General features: G+C 34.9%; 1 protein-coding gene across 1 annotated transcript in view; it reads left to right on the top strand.

Annotated features, from left to right (window-relative positions):
- The window catches only part of ITFG1 (integrin alpha FG-GAP repeat containing 1), a 273114-nt gene that overhangs the window by 86240 nt on the left and 168437 nt on the right, over positions 1-18437 (top strand). Inside the window, exon 8 of the mRNA XM_077751420.1 lies at positions 4131-4212. Coding sequence (XP_077607546.1) covers positions 4131-4212 — 82 coding nt within the window. The remainder of the gene's footprint in view (positions 1-4130; positions 4213-18437) is intronic.

The following is an 18437-nucleotide window of genomic DNA, read 5'->3' on the forward strand; positions in this document are numbered from 1 at the left end:
TTGTTGAGAGTGCTGCTAGGAACATTGGGGTACATGTGCCCCTATGCATCAGCACTCCTGTATCCCTTGGGTAAATTCCTAGCAGTGCTATTGCTGGGTCATAGGGGAGTTCTATTGTTAAGTTTTTGAGGAATCTCTACACTGATTTCCAGAAGGGCTGCACCAGTTTACATTCCCACCAACAGTGTAGGAACATACACATTTCTTCACATCCTCGCCAACATCTAGAGTCCTGATTTGCTCATTTTAGCCACTCTGGGGCCAGATATTTCTTTATCATAGAGTTCTGTCTTATGCATTGTAGGTTATTTATCAGTATACTCTGACTTCTACTCACTTAGATGTTAGTAGCTAACCCCAGTTTTGACAGTAAAAAGATGTCCAGACATTGCCCAGTGTCCCTGGAGCACAAAATCACCCCCAGTTGAGAATCATTCCTTTATATGAATAAAGATGTAAACACAAAATAGTCAACAGATATTGCTTCTTGGTCATTTTCTCAAACATTTTAAATATAACAATTTTAACATTAACTATTAAAACATACAGGCCAAAGCATGGGTAGCCATCTACAAAAAAGATACTTGTTACAATATTGCACCTGTGGTTGGAATTTAGGCAGAAACTGGCAAGTAGTTTCCTCTGTCAGTGGCAGGGGGTTAGCTGCTTCAACGCCAGATGGTAGTTTTTGTAGCAGGAATAGTGGTATTACTCTTAGTATTCCTAGTAGTGATAATAGCTAATGTTAACTAAATCCAACTGTGTGCGTATATTCTGCTAAGCACTTTATATGAACTATCACTAATCTTCACAAAAACTTTGTAAAATACATTTTTCAAGGGGCGCCTGGGTGGCTCAGTCGGTTAAGCATCCGACTTCGGCTCAGGTCATGATCTCATGGTTCGAGGGTTCAAGCCCCGCATCGCTCTCTGTGCTGACAGCTAGCTCAGAGCCTGGAGGCTGTTTCGGATTCAGTGTCTCCCTCTCTCTCTGACCCTCCTCTGCTCATGCTCGCTCACTCTCTCTCTCTCTCTCTCTCTCTCAGAAATAAATAAAACAATAAAAAATTTTTAATACTTTTTTCAAGATAAGTAAACAGATGCTTTTACATTAGAGCTGACTTATTTGGATCTGAAAGCTAGCAAACAGTGGAACTAGAAGTTCAACTAGGAAGTCTATTTCTAAAATTTCTACCCTTAAGTCATTAATTGTAGTCAGAAGGAAAGGCGAAAGACAGCTGCAGCAGAACCCCTAATGATTCAGCTCAACTTCAAGTTGTAGGCATACAGTGAAGGCCAGTGAGAACAGCATGGTAAAGAATGGGACAGAGTACAGTGCATTAGTGTCAAATAGCAGTCCACGAGAAAGGTAGCTCATAAGCATAAGACTGCCATTGTAAAAATACCATGTAAGTTTCTGATAACTTTACATTTTGTAGAATACTTTCTAATCTATCATTGCACTGATCCTCTATAGAACCCTTAAGTAGACAGTATGTTTACTCCTTCTAAAGTCTTAGAACTGAGACCCAGACCACAAAGTGGTTGTTCCTAAGTTATACAACTTACCAATGAAAGGAGAACTAGAACCCCTGTCATCTAACTCTACATCTAGTGACCTTTCCACTAGACTGTTCTGCTCGCTCAGCATGACAGTCTTGATGACATGCTGATATTTTCTATGTTAGATAAGTATAAAGCAATTTCATGTTTGAAAGTATGTATGGTCATACTCACTTTAAAATGTACTTTCTAATAAGAGTAATAACATGTTGATGAAGTTTATAGAATCATATTTATCAAATATTAAATATGTAAATGACACTAATCTGAATGGAGATTGAGCTAGTTTTTTATTACCAGTTAGATCAATGAACAAGTAATGATAATAAAGAGATGTTAAATTTGATAAATATTATCTTCCTCCAATTATGTCATGTATATAATGTACTCTGCATGCTCTCACTGTAGGAGGATGTTATGTTCTCTTTCTCCAGTGATTGAAAGGAACTATTGCTTTTTTTTTTTTTTTTAATTGAGGTTAATATGGCATCTTAGACATAGGAGGCCATCACCTGGGAAGTACTCAGTGTTTCTTGATGAAGATGCACCATGAGGTTATATCCAGAAAAATTTCTAGGTATACTTACTAAGTTTAACAGAACTTCACTGGAGTAATTTGTTCAGTTGAATCAGTATAATGAGTTGACATTCTGCTTTATGTCACATGAAGCTGATGTATTTTAAAAGAGATTTTCCATTTATTATAGAACCATTATGTCCACTCTGTACCCAATACTATGATCTTTCTAAAATGCAAAAACACTTGAAATTTCAGTCAGAAATTTGGCACCCTTGATATACCTCTGATATAATTTCAGGTACTCCATAGGACTGGAGGGGATTCATAAGTTTAAGACACTATGTGAATAAGATTTCTATAGAAACACCATTCAAAAAGTATATCAGATACTTTAGTAATCATAGAGGAAACATGTTTCTGCATGGAGACAACAGTGTTAAAATGTTTGGAAAATGTTAGATTTGTAACAAGACATATCTTACCCACTTACTCATGTTTCTCAAGCACTTGGTCTTCATATTTTCAGTGCAGCAGTGCCTTTCTCTAAAATAGCAGAAGTGACTTCTTAAAAAATTAACTTGCAAATCTGTAGTATCCTTAAAAGAAAAATATTTTAATTTTTTAAAATGTTTTATTTATTTCTGAGAGAAAGACTGTGTGAGCAGAGGAGGATCAGAGAGAAAGGGAGACACCTAATCTGAAACAGGCTCCAGGCTGTAAGCTAGTTGTCAGCACAGAGCCTGATGCGGGGCTCAAACCCATGAACCGTGAGACTGACCTGAGCCAAAGTCTGACACCTAACTGACTGAGCCACCCAGACACTCCCAAAATTTTAATTTTAAAATATTTTTAACATATAGGTATCTATATAAAGTATGTAGTAATCAAAGTCAGTATGTCAAATAGTGAATAAAATGTCAGTGATAAAAAGAACACTTGGCGGGGGGGCACCTGGGTGTGATAAAAAGAACACTCTGGGGGCGCCTGTGTGGCTCAGTCGGTTAAGCATCTGACTTTGGCTCAGGTCAGTCTCACGGTTCATGGGTTTGAGCCCCGTGTCACTCTCTGTGCTGACAGCTAGCTCAGAGCCTGGAGCCTGCTTCAGATTCTGTGTCTCCCTCTTTCTTTGACCCTCCCCTGCTCACGCTGTCTTTCTCTCACAAATAAATAAAACATTTTAAAAAACTTAAAAACAATGCTCTGTATCAAACTAAGTGCTCCAAATTCAGTGTTTTGGTTGATTTTTCTGGTGTTATAATCTAAAATTGTGGAAAGGGAGAACAGTGCACCTGGGTGCCCAACTCTTGATTTTGGCTCAGGTCAAATCCCAGGATTATGGATTCCAGCTCCATGTTGGGCTCCTCAGTGATCATAAAGGCTGCTTAAGATTCCCTCTCTGTCTTTCTCTCTCTCTCTCTCTCCCCCTCTCTCCCTCCCTCTCCCCCCTTGCCTCCCCCTTGTCTCCCCCTCATCTCCCCCTCTCCCCCTCTGCCTCTCCTCTCCCCTGCTTCTGCTCTATGAATGAATGAATAAATGAATAAAATTATAGAAAGGAAAGTTACTCCATTTTGGAAAGAGTAACTAAATAAAGGAACTCTAATGGGTTTCTCTCTTGTTTAGCTTAGCCTCCTCCCCTTAGCACCTACCAGTTGTTGTAATTCTTTGCTCCCTTTTCATAATGATACACAGACTTGAGTTGTTAGAGTTGTTAATGAATTATTTAAGGATCAGTGGAATTCCCATCTCATTTGAATCTTTTTTTTTTTTTTTTTGAGAGAAAGAGACATGTACACAAGCCAGGGAGAGGGGCATGGGTTGGGGAAGAGATTGAGAGGGAGATGGAGAGGGAGAGGGAGAACCTCTTATCAACTCACAGCAGTTTCTTTTTTTTTATGGTAGAAGTAGAACAGGAAAGTGGGATAATTTTTGTGTAGTACGACAAAAGCCTTAAATTATTTATTTCCTTGGTTCAGCTAAAATGCTCTGTTTTACACTTGACAGATGAATGAATTATAATAGTCTAATCCAAAATTTTCTGCCCTTAACAGGATGGAAATTTCTCTATCAGCACTGTATTTGAAAAACCTCAAAATATGGTGGTGGTTGGACAATCAGCATTTGCAGACTTTGGTAAGATTCTTTTCCTCTTTCAAATTCTACCCGTTTCTCTAACCTCGTCATATTAATTTCCCATACCTGAATATAATTTTATTGTCTTCAGAACTATTAAAGATTTAAAAGGTGCCTTTTCTAGTATTATACATGGTATGTGGTCAATCCTTAATACAAGAAGGGGCCATTTATGACATTTATGTTGAAAGTATAATTTGAACTCCTGTTTGCAGGAGTAACATGCAAAACAAGGAAGTCTATTGAGGCTTTTCTAGAGAATATCAAATAATGATTATCTTGAAGTCTTCATATATATCTAGATTATGGAACAACAAAAAAAATTGGAGTTAATCTGACCTCTTGAAACTTGAATACTAAAAACCAGTTTTATTTACATCATAATTCCAAAGAAGAGTAATATCTATTGTGAATTTGCCAGATGAGGATACATGAATCTTTGTTTTCCTTGAGATTCTACACTGTAAATCAAGTTCATTTTGATTTACAAAATATGTATGGCTCTTTCATCATTTATCAGTTATTATTTAAAAGGATTTTAGTATTAGTTGGGAAAGTAGTCTAGATGACCACCACCTAGGAGTTCAAAGCCCACTCCCCTCCTTTTCCTTCATTCTGCCAATAAACACCTCAGCTTGTTCCTCAGAATCCAGATGACATGTCACCATGTCCAGAAGCCTCAGTTTCCTCATTTGTCAATTTTCCATGACAATCATATCCACCTCACAAGACTATAGTGAAGAACACAATGTGAATAAAGTGCATTGTCAGGCACATAGTAACATCACAAGAAATTACTGTATAACATGAATCTTTTCATTGGACTTACCTGGTTTTTTCTTGTCATTACTGCTCTTTGCTCAGTTGACTAAATCAGCTCACTGTTTGGTGTCATAGATATGATTCCCAAGGCAGCTATAACAAGTTTAATAGTGTTAGTTGAGGGACACCTGGGTGGCTCAGTCGGTTAAGCATTGGACTCTTGATTTTGGGTCAGGTCATGATACCGTGGTTTGTGAGATTCTGTGACAGGGCAGAGCCTGCTTGGGATTCTCTCTCTTCTCTCTCTGCCCCTTTGTACATGTGTGCGTTCTCTCTCTCTCAAAACTAAATATAAACTTAAAAAAATAGTGTTATTTGATGGAAATATCAACATACATCTCTCTGTTGTACTGTATTTTAGTTTTATGTTGCATGTTACTTTGATTTTGAACTCATTCCTGGTGCCTGATTTATATATCGTCTTTTAATAAGCAAATATTCAAGTTATAGAATACATGAAATTTTTTTTAATTTACTGACTGACTTGATAAGCTGGATTGATGACAAATCCTTTTGCAAATCTCTCTCTAGAAAACAAAGATTTGTATGCATTATATAATTTTCAGATGGCATGCATACCTCCCTTAACTCTGGGTAAGAACCTCCAAATTGAAGTTATTTGTTTAATGATTGTGTGTTTTATATAAGTGCCTTGATTTTAACAAAATTATTAATAGCTTTACTTAAAATTTATTTAAATTTGGCTAACCATAAACATAGACTTTTATGTTGGTATTTTTTTTAATGTATAGAATATAGTCCATTAAGAAACGTAACTATATTTTCCCACTATTTTTTATAACTTTAGGTAGTATGTCAGTAAACACTTTTAATATATCAATAAACTTAAGTAAATATCCAGAATATATTTTTAAAAATCCATGTATTTTTAGTTGGGTATTATTAAAAACCAAGACTGCTAATGAGTCTTAAAAGCAGATGGCATTGAATAAGGTTATGAATATTAATATGTACAAAATATACATTTTCTAAACATTAGAATACACCTGTGAATTGCATCCTATCCCCTCTCCCACTCTCTTAGAACCAAGTCAAGAGAAGTTTGACTGACAGCCAGGAAATCAGCATGATTTCAGAAATTCACCATTTACCAATTGGTTTAAAAAATAGCTTGAATAAATGATAGAGCTCACAGGAGGAATCCTATACGAGAAAGGAGGGTTTGAATGGCTTCCAGTTCACTTAAGTTGTCTAGGAACAGAACTTTTTACAGCTATGATGTTTTTATTTGCTAACAAAAAATATTTTGTTGAAAATTTTAAAAATCTACTTTAAACTTAGGCTATTCTGGTATAGAATAAGGGTAGGGTGATTTGAAATCACACAAATCAAGAGCCTTTACCAAAAAATCAACAGAATAATTTTTCAAACTAATTATGTTATTTATTTACTTTATAAGACAGATACTGACCCAGGAATTAGCTAAATAAAACACCATGGAGTATTATACAGCTGATGAAAATGATGGTTATAATGATTCTTTTCAAAGAAAAGAGCAGAACATTGTTACACAATATAATCATCTAAAAGAAACCAGACTAGAAAATATATTTCAAACTGATAGTAATGGTTGTAGGTAATAGGTTATCTTATTCCCTGTTTTTCTTATTTTCTATTATGTAATTAGATTGATTCATTTAATATATGAATTTAATAATGAAAAAGTAAATTATGGAAGAGTAGTCAGCAATAGCAAGAAAGACACCAAAGAATGTACTTAAAGTGTTAGATATTTTTGTCATAGTCCTTGTAACTAAGTTCATATATAAGTGATCCTATCCTATGAGTTGCATCAAAACTTCTTTAGAGAGGTCATGTCCTTTAACAAGATCTTTAGCTCCTACAAATAAAATACAAAAGTTAGACCTTTGTTATGTTTCAAATATTCTGCTGAATGCCATCTAAGAAGGCAGAGATTTTTATGATAAGGTCCTTGCCTTTAAGAAATTTATGGTTGGCTCAGTCAGTTAAGCATCCAGCTTTGGCTCAGGTCATGATCTTGTGGCTCGTGAGTTCAAGCCCCATGTCAGGCTCTGTGCTGACAGCTCAGCCTGGAACCTGCATCAGATTTTATGTCTCCCTCTCTTTTTGCCCCTCCCTCACTCCTCTTCTGTCTCTCAGAAATAAACATTAAGAAGAAAAAAGAAACTTGTGGTTTTGGGGTACCTGGGTGGCTCAGTCGGTTGGGTGTCTAGTTCTTGGTTTCGGCTTAGGTCATGATCTCATGGGTTCGTGGAATTGAGCCCTACGTGGGGTTCTGCGCTGGCATTGTGGAGACTGCTTCCAATTCTCTCCCTCACTCATGCATGCATTACTTGCGTGCTCTGTCTCTAAATAAATAAACTTTTTTAAAAAAAGTAATTTATAGTCTAATTTGGAAAACAAAAGACAAATTTGAAAAAGCACAGGAATAAAGAAACAACTACCATAATGTAAGAGACACCAGACTATTTCACTGTTAATTACAGAATTAATGCTATGAACAAGATGTAAAGTCTTATGCCAAATTGAATCACTTTAGGATAAGAAAGGGTAGGAAGTTTCATGGAAGAGGTGAGATTTTGAACTGGACTTTGAAACAACTCTGGTGTTTGGCTAAAAATCTGTACAGTTACTAACTAACCCCAGGGTGCGACTAGAGAATAAACAAACCACTGAGACTTGAATAGAGTTTCCATAAAAATGGAAAAAATGGACTGGGAACACATTTAATTACCAAATGAGTAGCAAATGAACAAATGTTAATTTTATTTGGTGAAAGCAATGGGAAGTAGTAAAACAGTTTTGGACATCTCTGTGTTAATACCTTTTTAAATTAACTTCAGAAAGTAAAGTTAAAGTCTTCTGGTCTTGTAGGACATGCAGAAAGTATTGCTCCTTGGACATAGAATAGGAATTCAGGGGGAAATTACTAGAATTTCTAAGATCCCTGAGATTTTTATATCAAAAGAAGGGCAAATTTAAAGTTTAAAATACTGGATTTTCTAGGGATAGAAACCAGTCAGGAGACAGGTCAAGGCATGCACTTAACTACATCAATTAATGGAGGAACAAGCGTAGAAACGTTGTAAAAAATCGGTAATGTTAGCGATTGATTTGACTCTAGAGAATTAAAAAAAAAAAGCCTCTGAATGACTAAAGGAATTATTTTCTAGACCATCCTTCATAGAGATATGTAGTTAGGAGAGAGGGCTGGTTTGAATACTTAGAGATACTTTAGAGCCATCACATTTTGTTTTCCTTTTTTTTCTTTAAACTTTTTTTTTTTTAATGTTTTATTTATTTCTAGGAGAGAGAGAGAGAGAGAGAGAGAGAGAGACAGCGTGAGCAGGGGAGGGTCAGAGAGAGAGGGAGTCACAGACTGAAACAGGCTCCAGGCTCTGAGCTGGCAGTCAGCACAGAGCCCGACCCAGGGCTCAAACCCACGAACCGCGAGATCATGACCTAAGCAAAAGTCGGACGCTTAACCGACTAAGCCACCCAGGCGCCCCTTGTTTTCCAAATTAGACTATAAATTACTTTTTTTTAACTTTTTTATTAATTATACTAATGAGACAACAAAGCTGGAACATTTAGGAATCCTAGTTTCAGGAATAAAGCAAGGCAAGTTTAAGTCCTCTACGAGCTAAGAAATCAAGACCTGAAGAGAGTATAAATAGCTTTACAGAGGAATAAGGGGAGAAAAAAACAAGGTCTGCAAGGTGGTCAGAAACCATTGACGATATTATGACCAAGAAAAGGCCTTTATGCTGCAGGTTACAAAGGTATTGACCCAAAGTATTGTCTGCAGAACTCTTTAGCAATCTCTGAGCCTTAGAAATCAGCTCATAAATAGTGGCTGCTATTGGTTGGTGTCAGATGAGGTACTTGGGAAATCTGCAACCCATAGATGCCTCTACTAATTAAGCAGTCATCTTCTAGAAAACATGTTTTATATCTTATCCTATTGTGTAACACTTTTAAACTATATCTTAAAGTTTGGGTCGGAATATTATATTCTAGAATTTCTATAAAGAAGATGGTATCTCATTATTAAATTACATAGGACAAAAAAGTCAAGAAAAATAAGATACATTTTTTTCTATCAAATAGAATTATATAAACCAGACTTAGAGAAAAGATTAATTTTGTATACAATGCCAGTGGTAGTAGAAATCAATAAAAAGCTACAAAACTAAAGGGAAAATAGAAAGCTTAATAGGGCACCTGGGTGGCTCAGGCAGTTGAGTGTCCAGCTTCAGCTCAGGTCATGATCTTATAGTTCTTGGGTTTGAGCCCCACTTCACACTTTGCACTGGCAACATGGAGCCTGCATTGGATTCTCTGTGTCATTCTTTCTGTCTCTACACTTCTCAGAGACGCTCTCTCTCAAAAATAAACAAACATTAAAAATATATTTTTAAAAGATATTTTAAAAAAGAAAGCTTCATAGGATGTTAGTATTTTCTATAGACTGAATCATTTTAAATCTCATAATAAATAAATTTATATATCCAAATATGCTAACATATATATCAGATCATCATAAGGAGGTCACATTTTATTCTTTAAGCAAATGGAAGATATCTAGCATGTTGGTGAAGCCTGGAAATTGTCAATCTGGTCATCTAAATATTTTATAAGAAATAAGAGGGCTAATGAAACTAGAAAACTTTGGTCACCCTTGAACATTATCAACATATTTCAAGATATCAAACCCTTTAATCATTGTGATGGTTTAGACCAAATATTCAGTTGAGTATCCCCATTGCCTAGCCCAGTAAATAATAATAATCTTAAAATTAAGGAGAAAAAGAGGGAAACCTCAAAATCAAATTATTCTATGAAGTCTATATGTTGCTTGGTAAAAATTAGGATTTAATTCCAAATTAACCATGGTAGAACTGAATACTTAATTCAAAGTAACATGACAGTTATATTTTCTTGTTTTACAGTTAGGTATATTCAATAACAAATCTGCCAAATTAAAATTGTTTCTTGTTACTGCTTGATCTGGTAATAAAAGTAAATCCGATGAGCCATGTATAGAAATTTAAATTTATTATTTAGCCTGAATGCTAATGGAGAGCCAAATGTTCATATATTCTTTACAGAAGAACTTTGAAAATCAAATATCATCAGATAGACAGATGATCATATCATAAAAGAGGTTGTATAGGGGAAAGTTCTAGGTGTTACGTTTTCTGGGCCTTTTATTCCAAAGACTTAATAGTGGAGTTTGTTTGTTTGTTTGTTTGTTTCATACACTTGGAAATTGGCTGCTCTTTTGTTAAGTAGCTTTGTTTTTTCATCAAAAAGTGACACTGAATTCTAATGGAGAATAATCAATAAAAGAGAAAATGTTTGAGGTTTCAGATACTCTCTCTTAAATGTACTACATAGCACCTTCATCTTCAGTCAGAATTTATTAAGTAGATTCACATACACAATATTTTAATATATTCAGTATGGACAAATTAGATGTAATTCCTGGATTCAAGTAATTTGTAATATAATACTTGTGGTGTTCCTTTGAATGAATTTATGATACAAACATATCAAATAGTTTATTTTTTTTTAATTTTTTTTAATGTTTTATTTATTTTTGAGAGAGAGATAAAGACCGCATAAGCAGGGGAGAGTCAGAGAGAGGGAGACACAGAATCTGAAACAGGCTCCAGGCTCTGAGCTAGCTGTCAGCACAAGAGTCCTACGCGGGGCTCAAACCCATGATCTGTGAGATCATAAGTCGGACGCTTAATTGACTGAGTCACCCAGGTACCCCTCAGATAGTTTATTCTATAAAAATTGTATGGTGATCACTTATTTTTCCATTCATATTTCTTCCTGTTTTATACCAAAAGATATACAAGATGTTAATGTATTCAAAAAATACTTTTTGAGTGTCTGTTATTTGGACCGCTCTATTCTAGCTGTTTGGCATATACCATAAGTAAAGCACACAAGAATCCTGTTCTTACAAAGTTTAAATTCATTTGAGGGGAGAAAGACAAGAAGAATTCATTAAATTAGTAAGGTATTTTTAGAAAGTGGTAAGAGCTTTGAGGAAATAAGACAAAGTATTGTAATAGGAAGTGAGAGGAGCTATGTTCCATAGCTGATTGGAGATCATATTTTACCCAAGATGAAGTCACATGAGGTTTCAGGAGCGCTTTCCGCGTAGAGGTAACACCTAAGCAAACACTGAAGGAACAAAAAGAAGTCTAGCATTCAGCCAGGTTTTTGGGGCCTTGTGGTCCAAGGTAAAGAGTTTGGATTTTATTCTAGATGAAATTGGAAGCTTCAAGGAGACTTGTTAAGAGGATTATGCAGTTAACCAGGCAAAAGATATGATGACTTGGACCTGGAGATAAGAGAAGTGGTCATTTTTAGGAGATATTGGAGACAAAGTTGATGGGACTTACTGATTGATATTGGAGGGAAGGGAGAAAGAAAGGTTTGGACCTTGAACAACTGTCTGGATACTGATACCATTCACCAAGGTAGAAAAGGGGTCAAAAGAGGAAGTTTGGAGTTCTGTTTTGGATATGTTAAGTTTGAGATGTCTCAAACAAGATACTAATGGGAGATACAAGCTCTAGAGAGGCACAGAGTTGGATATCAGTATATCCTTTTTAAAATGCCTTTTAGAAGATGGGGTAGATGACGTAGAAGGGGTAAATGAAGGAGTTCCTGCCCAAAGAATCCCACCTTTTCTTCCTAATTGTATAAAAATGTAACTGTATTCCAGCCACATTGGCCTCTTTGTGTCCTTGAAACAGTCCAGACATGGTTTCCCCTGAGGGCTTCTGTCCTTGCTCGTTCCTCTCCTTAAAGTTTTCTTTCTCTAGGTATTTCTTATGGGTCACTCCCTCACAACCTTCTAGTCTTGCTAAAATATTACCCAATGCAGTGGACCTTCTCTGATCACTCTATTTAAATTCTACCCCCTGCTCCCAGCACTCCTATCTCCTTTCCCTCTTTATTTTTCTCCATAGCACTGATCACTGACATACTGTGCATTTTACTCTTGTACTCACTAGAATATACTACATTGTTGTGTTTTGTTCACTGCTATATTTCATCCCTGGAGCAGTGCCAGTCGCTTTGTAAATTCTCAATGAATAATTTTTAATGAATAATTTAACTAAATGAAAATATATTCTAATTTATTTAACTAATTGGTTTTTAAGAATTGGGCCCAAATTTAGGATATGTGTTAAGTATCTTTTACTATAATCCTACTAAACCAGAACTGCTAAGTGCTTGAATTAAAAAGTGTTCTGAGTCTTTAAAGTAGATGGGTGCCGGGGTGCCTGGGTGGCTCAGTTGGTTAAGCATCCAACTCTTGATTTCGGTCATGATCTCACAGTTCGTGGGTTCAAGCCCTGCATTGGGCTCCATGCTGATTCTCTCTCTCTCCCTCTCTCTCTGTCCCCTCTTTTCACTCACTACCTCTCTCTCAAAAATAAATAAGTAAGCTCAAAAAATAAAATAAAATAGATAGGTGCTGATTTCAGTAGGAGATATCCCGAGTCCTTATAAATTTTTATTCTTTGTCCTCATATTTCTGTTTTTCTGATTCCTGAATTCTGACAACATGTATTATCTATAGTATTTATATGATTTAACACTGAAACAAGCTACTGTATTTGCACAACTTACCACTATTTTTTTTTTATCTTTCTAGTGCCAGTTTATTCTGACATGATTAAAGTAAAAGCAACCAATTTAAACATTTTTCTCTCTAACCTGCTAGACCTTGGCTCCCCTCCACCTGACCTATCCCTATCCCACCAAAGATAATACTGTTATAAATTTTTGGTAAAACTAAAATATTTTATATGCACACGTTGCCGTTTGGAGCCTAAAATGAGTAGATGTTTTTGGAATATTCTAAGTCCAGTTTGTTCCATTTCATGTCACTATGGCGATTACACTGCAATGGTTGCCATAGCAAAAGTGATTACTGTCTGACTTTCTACTTTCTAGCAAAGACTGAAGCATCTATCTTGGTGAGTCACGGATGCCAGATGTGATTCTGATAAAATATTTTGAATGCTTTTTGATTGGAATGCTAATTTATATACAAATCATAAAATTGCTGCTTCAGAGGCCTGATTTTATACATACTCAGCATTTAAAGCAGCGTTAAAGCTGTGCTCATTTCTTTTAAGATATACAAGCATGAGGAAAAACTAGGACCCTAAATCCCTGAAGGCTTTATGTACACGTTTATATATATAATATATCTAGGTAAGAAGGTTTTTTAGTAAAATTATACCTCTGATGACGTTCGGTATGCTCAAAACTATACTGTTTTTTATTTTTTATTAGAATGTATAATTGACCCTTTGAAAATTAAAAATTCTGTAGGATAAATATTTTACATTATTACATTGCTGTTTTGTAATTTAACAAGTGATATTCTTACTACTTTATCTGATATAATCCACAATTTAATTGGGACACTTGTCTCTCTAAGCCTGTCCCAATTAGTAGAATGAATTTGATAAATAGAGCAATCCATATAACTGCCCTGTGAACTTCAGCAGGCATTTATCTTTCCCTATTTAATTGCCAGAGTACTAGGAAAGTGATTATTACAGGATCTGGCCTATTCTTACATTTCTAGTTACATATAGCCTGGTAAAGAGGAAAGAGTGAAATTTATCCCTCTTTGGCATATAACACCTGAGGGGAATTCCCTGCTATCAGAGCAATAAAGAAACCTGAGAATAAATTATGAAGCTTCCAGTGCCACCCCCTTTCTAAATTCACTGTTCCATTTTCAAACAACGTAGGCTTTCATTTCAGACCCATTTTCTTCCATCTACAATGCTTTTTCATTTTGTGTAAATGCCCCATCCATTAATAAGCAAAAGCAAAGATGTACTTCTTCGTTGTAGGTAGGTACTCAGCTCTTCTGTGCTTAACCCTCACTCACTAAAGAGTTGGATGGATGGATGGATAGTTAGGTAGATAGTGGATGAGTAGTAGATGGATAGACAGGTGAAAGTGCCTTTTGCAACCATCCTTTGTCTAGAGCAATTCATTTCGATACCAGCTCTCACAAAGCAATGCCATTTTCCTCTTCTGTTACACAGTAGCAAGTCTGTTCCTTTTTATTCCCTGTCACATATAAGATGAATGATACTACCTGTATCATGATATTACCTCATATAACTAATGTACTCTTAATTTAATCATAGAAAAGATTCAGATTCTTATTACTTAGTGACATTTAAGGATTTAAGATTTTAGTATTTTCCAAATGTTTGTTTACTTCTTTTAATAATACGTAACAGTACTTATTATCTGGCAGGAACTCTTTTACATTTATCTCAATTAATCCTCCCAGACTTCCAGAGGTATGCAGTATTATTTATCCTCATTATACAAATGTCGTAACAGGGATTCAGAGAAGTTAAAAACTTGCCCAAGGACACAGAGCTGGTAAGTGGCAGGGTTGGGACATCATCCTTGTCTTTGTCTCACAAGATGTGCTCTTAAACACTATACCTCTTCTTCTGCATTACATATTAAAATATGGGACCATCCTTGTTGATGGCCACCAACAATGACCTCCTCATATACATGTTTCAGTTTTATAAAGTTGTACAGTATGTTAATAGTGAGTATCTTCCTTATATGACCATTTTACCTACTAATTATCCATCTCAAAAGTATGTGTATATTAGTGATTCTAACATATATAATGCTTATGGATTTCAGAAAGGAATCAACACAAGAATTGGTGATTTTGATATAAAAACTCACTGTATATTAGTATCACTTGAATTAACAGCTTTTCAGAATATCTCTATCAAGTGTAATAAATTCCTAGTTATTATTAGTGTAAAGCCATTAATTTTCTGAGTACTTGTGGGAGGTCATTTCCTAGAAATAAGCTCCTTGATCTTCCTTTGATTTTGATTGTTCCCCTTACTACAGTTGTTTATAGTTATGAGCCACATGTCCACATTATTTAGTCAGTGTTTGAAACTCTGACTCACTTCTAAATTGTGACTCATCCTTTGAAAGCAGCGCTTCTCTATAGATTTATTCAAATACATTCTTTCTTATATGAACTCTTTATGTTCTCTCCTAGTTCATATTTTTTTTTGAGAATGTTTTGCTCATATTATACAAATGATTTACTTTCCTTCTCCTTTGATTTAGTAGTCTTCATTTGAAACATTGGTTATATCTATCAGGTATTAAGGATGTCTGTTAAGTCTACATCTCATATAATCTTTTCAAAGTAAGCTGTCATTTTTTAAAATGTAATTCATTATTTATTTATTTATTTATTTATTTATTTATTTATTTATTTATTTATTTTGCTGNTTATTTATTTATTTTTATGGATGCAAGTCCCCATTGGTGTATGCTTCTTTTGTTTTTATTGAAGGACGATTGACATACATTATATAAGTTTTAGGCATACAATGTGTTGATTCAAAAATTCTCTGCATTATTGAGTGCTTGCTGTACTTTACATCTCCATGATTTATTTACATTATAATTGGGGATTTGTACTTCTGAATCCCTTTTATTTCCTCATCCTCCCACTCATCTCCCCTCTGGCAACCAATTTGTTCTTTACATTTAAGAGTCTGGGTTTTTCTTTTTTTTTTTTTAGTAGTTTATTGTCAAGTTGGTTTCCATATAACACCCAATGCNGTTGCTGAGTCACAGGGGAGTTCTATAAGAGTCTGGGTTTTTCTGTTGGTTGGTTTTGTTTTGTAGATTCAACATAAAAGTAAAATCCTACAGTATTTATCTTTTCTTTATCTGATTTTCTTCACTTAGCATAGTACCCCCTAAGTACATATATATTTTGTCCCAAATGGCAAGATTTCATTCTATTTTATGGATGAATAATACTGCATAGTTTGTGTGTGTATGTACCACATCTCTTTGTCTATTCATCTAACATGGATGCCTGGGTTGCTTCTATATCTTGGCTATTCTAATAATGCTGCAATAAATCTAGCGGTGTATATATCCTTTTGAATTAGTGTTTTTGTTTCCTTTGGGTAAATAACCAGGACTGTAATTAATGGATTATATGGTATTTCTTTTTTTAATTTTTTGAGGAACCTCCATACTATTTTCCACATAGTTGTACCATTTTACATTCCCACCAACTGTATGAAGGTTCCTTTTTCTCCACATCCTCCCCAGCATGTGTTTTTTCTTATCTTTTTAGTACTAACCTTTCTGACTGGTATAAGGTGATATCTATTGTGGTTTTGATTTGCCTGATGGTGATGTTGAACATTTTTTCATGATTCTGTTGGGCATCTGGATGTCTTCTTAGGGAAAATGTCCATTCAGGTCCTCTGCCCATTTTTATTTGGATTATTTATTTATATGGTATTGAGTTGTATACATTATTTAGAATTTTGGATATTAATCCCTTATCAAATTTATCATTTATAAGTATCTTCTCCCATTCAATTAATTGCCCTTTTGTTGGGTTGATCATTTCCTTTGTTGTGCAAAAGCTTACTATTTCCCTCTAGTCCCAATAGATTATGTTTGCCTTTGTTTCCCTGCCTGTGGAGACATATCCATAAACATGTCGCTAAAGCCAGTGTCCAAGAGATTGCTGCCTGTGTTTTAGAGATTTATGGTTTCAAGTCACATTTAGGTCTTTCATCCATTTTGAGTTTATTCTTCGTGTGTGTGAATGTTGTAAAAAAGTGGTCCAGTTTCATTTACTTGTATGTAGCTATCAGATTTTCCCAGCACCATTTATTGAAAAGACTGTCTTTATTCCATTGTATATTCTCGCCTCCTTTCTCATAGATTAATTGGCCATGTAAGTGTGGGTTTATTTCTGGGCTCTCTATCCTGTTCCATTGATTCATGTCTATTTTTGTGCCAGTACCATACTGTTTTGATTACTGTAGCCTGTAGTTTATCTTGAAATCTGAGGTTGTGATACCTCCATATTTCTTCTTCTTTCTCAAGATTGCTTTGGCTCTTTGGAGTCTTGTAGTTCCATAAAAATTTTAGGATAGTTTGAGTTCTGTGAAAAATTTCATTTGTATTTTGATGGGGATTGCACTGAATCTGTAGGTTAATTTGGGTAGGATTGACATTTTAGTGATACCAGTTCTTCCAATCCATGATATCTTTCCATTTGTTTCTTCCATCTTCAGTTTCTTTCATCAGTGTCCTAGAGCTTTCACAGTATAGGTCTTTCACTTCCTTGGTTGACTTTGATCCTATGTATTTTATTCCTGGCACATTTGTAAATGGAATTGATTTCTTTTTTTTTTACAAATAGTTTATTGTCAAATTAGTTTCCACATAACACTCAGTGCTCATCCCCACAAGTGTCCTCCTNGAATTGATTTCTTAATAACTCTTTTTGCTACTTCATAATTAGTGTATAGAAATGTAACATATTTCTATATTTTCATTTTTATCCTGCAACTTTGCTAAATTGATTTATCAGTTCTGATAGCTTTTTGGTTAACTCATTAGAGCTTTCTATGTATAGTATCATGTCTTATGCAAATAGTAACAGTTTTACTTATTCCTTACAAATTTTGATGCCTTTTTTTATCTTGTCATTAGGTAAGTCCTGTAGCTAGGACTTCCAGCCAACTGTGTTGAGTAAAAGTGTTGAGAATGCACATCCTTGTCTTGTTCCTGATCTTAGGGGGAAAACTTTCAGTTTTTCACCACTTAATATGATGTTGTTTGTGGGGTTTTCATATATGGCCTTTATTATGTTGAGATATGTTTCCTCTAAACCCACTTTGCTGAGAGTTTTTATCATGAACTCGTGTTATACTTTGTCACATACATTTTCTATATATATTGAGTTAATCATATGATTTTCAATTTTTGTCTTGTTAATGTTTGAGTACATTGATTGATTTGCAAATGTTTGATTACATTGAACCACCCTTGCATTCCTGGAATATATCCCACTTGATTGTGGTGAATCATTTTTTTTAATGCATTGCTGAACTCAATTTGCTAGTATTTTGTTGAGGATCTTTGTTTTTGAGTTCGTCAGAGATACCTGCCTCTAGTTTTGTTTGTTTGCTTTTCCCTAGTGTCTTTGTCTGGTTTTGGTATCAGGGTAATGCTTGCCTTGTAAGTTTTCCTTCCTTTTCTGTTTTTTAGAATAGTGTGGGGAAAAAAGGTATAATTTTTCTTTAAATGTTTGGTATAATTCACCTGGACTTTTGTTTATTGGGAGTTTTGTTATTAGTGATTCAGTTTTATTACTAGTAATCCATCTGTTCAAATTTTCTATTTATCCTTGATTCAATTTTGGAAGGTTTTATATTTCCAGAAGTTTATCTGTTTCTTCTTAGTTGCCCATTTTATTTGGCATATAATGTTTCATAATATTCTCTTATAATTCTTTGTAT

The sequence above is a fragment of the Crocuta crocuta genome, unplaced genomic scaffold (assembly GCF_008692635.1).
Source record: "Crocuta crocuta isolate KB4526 unplaced genomic scaffold, BGI_CrCroc_1.0 scaffold124, whole genome shotgun sequence".
NCBI lineage: Eukaryota > Metazoa > Chordata > Mammalia > Carnivora > Hyaenidae > Crocuta > Crocuta crocuta.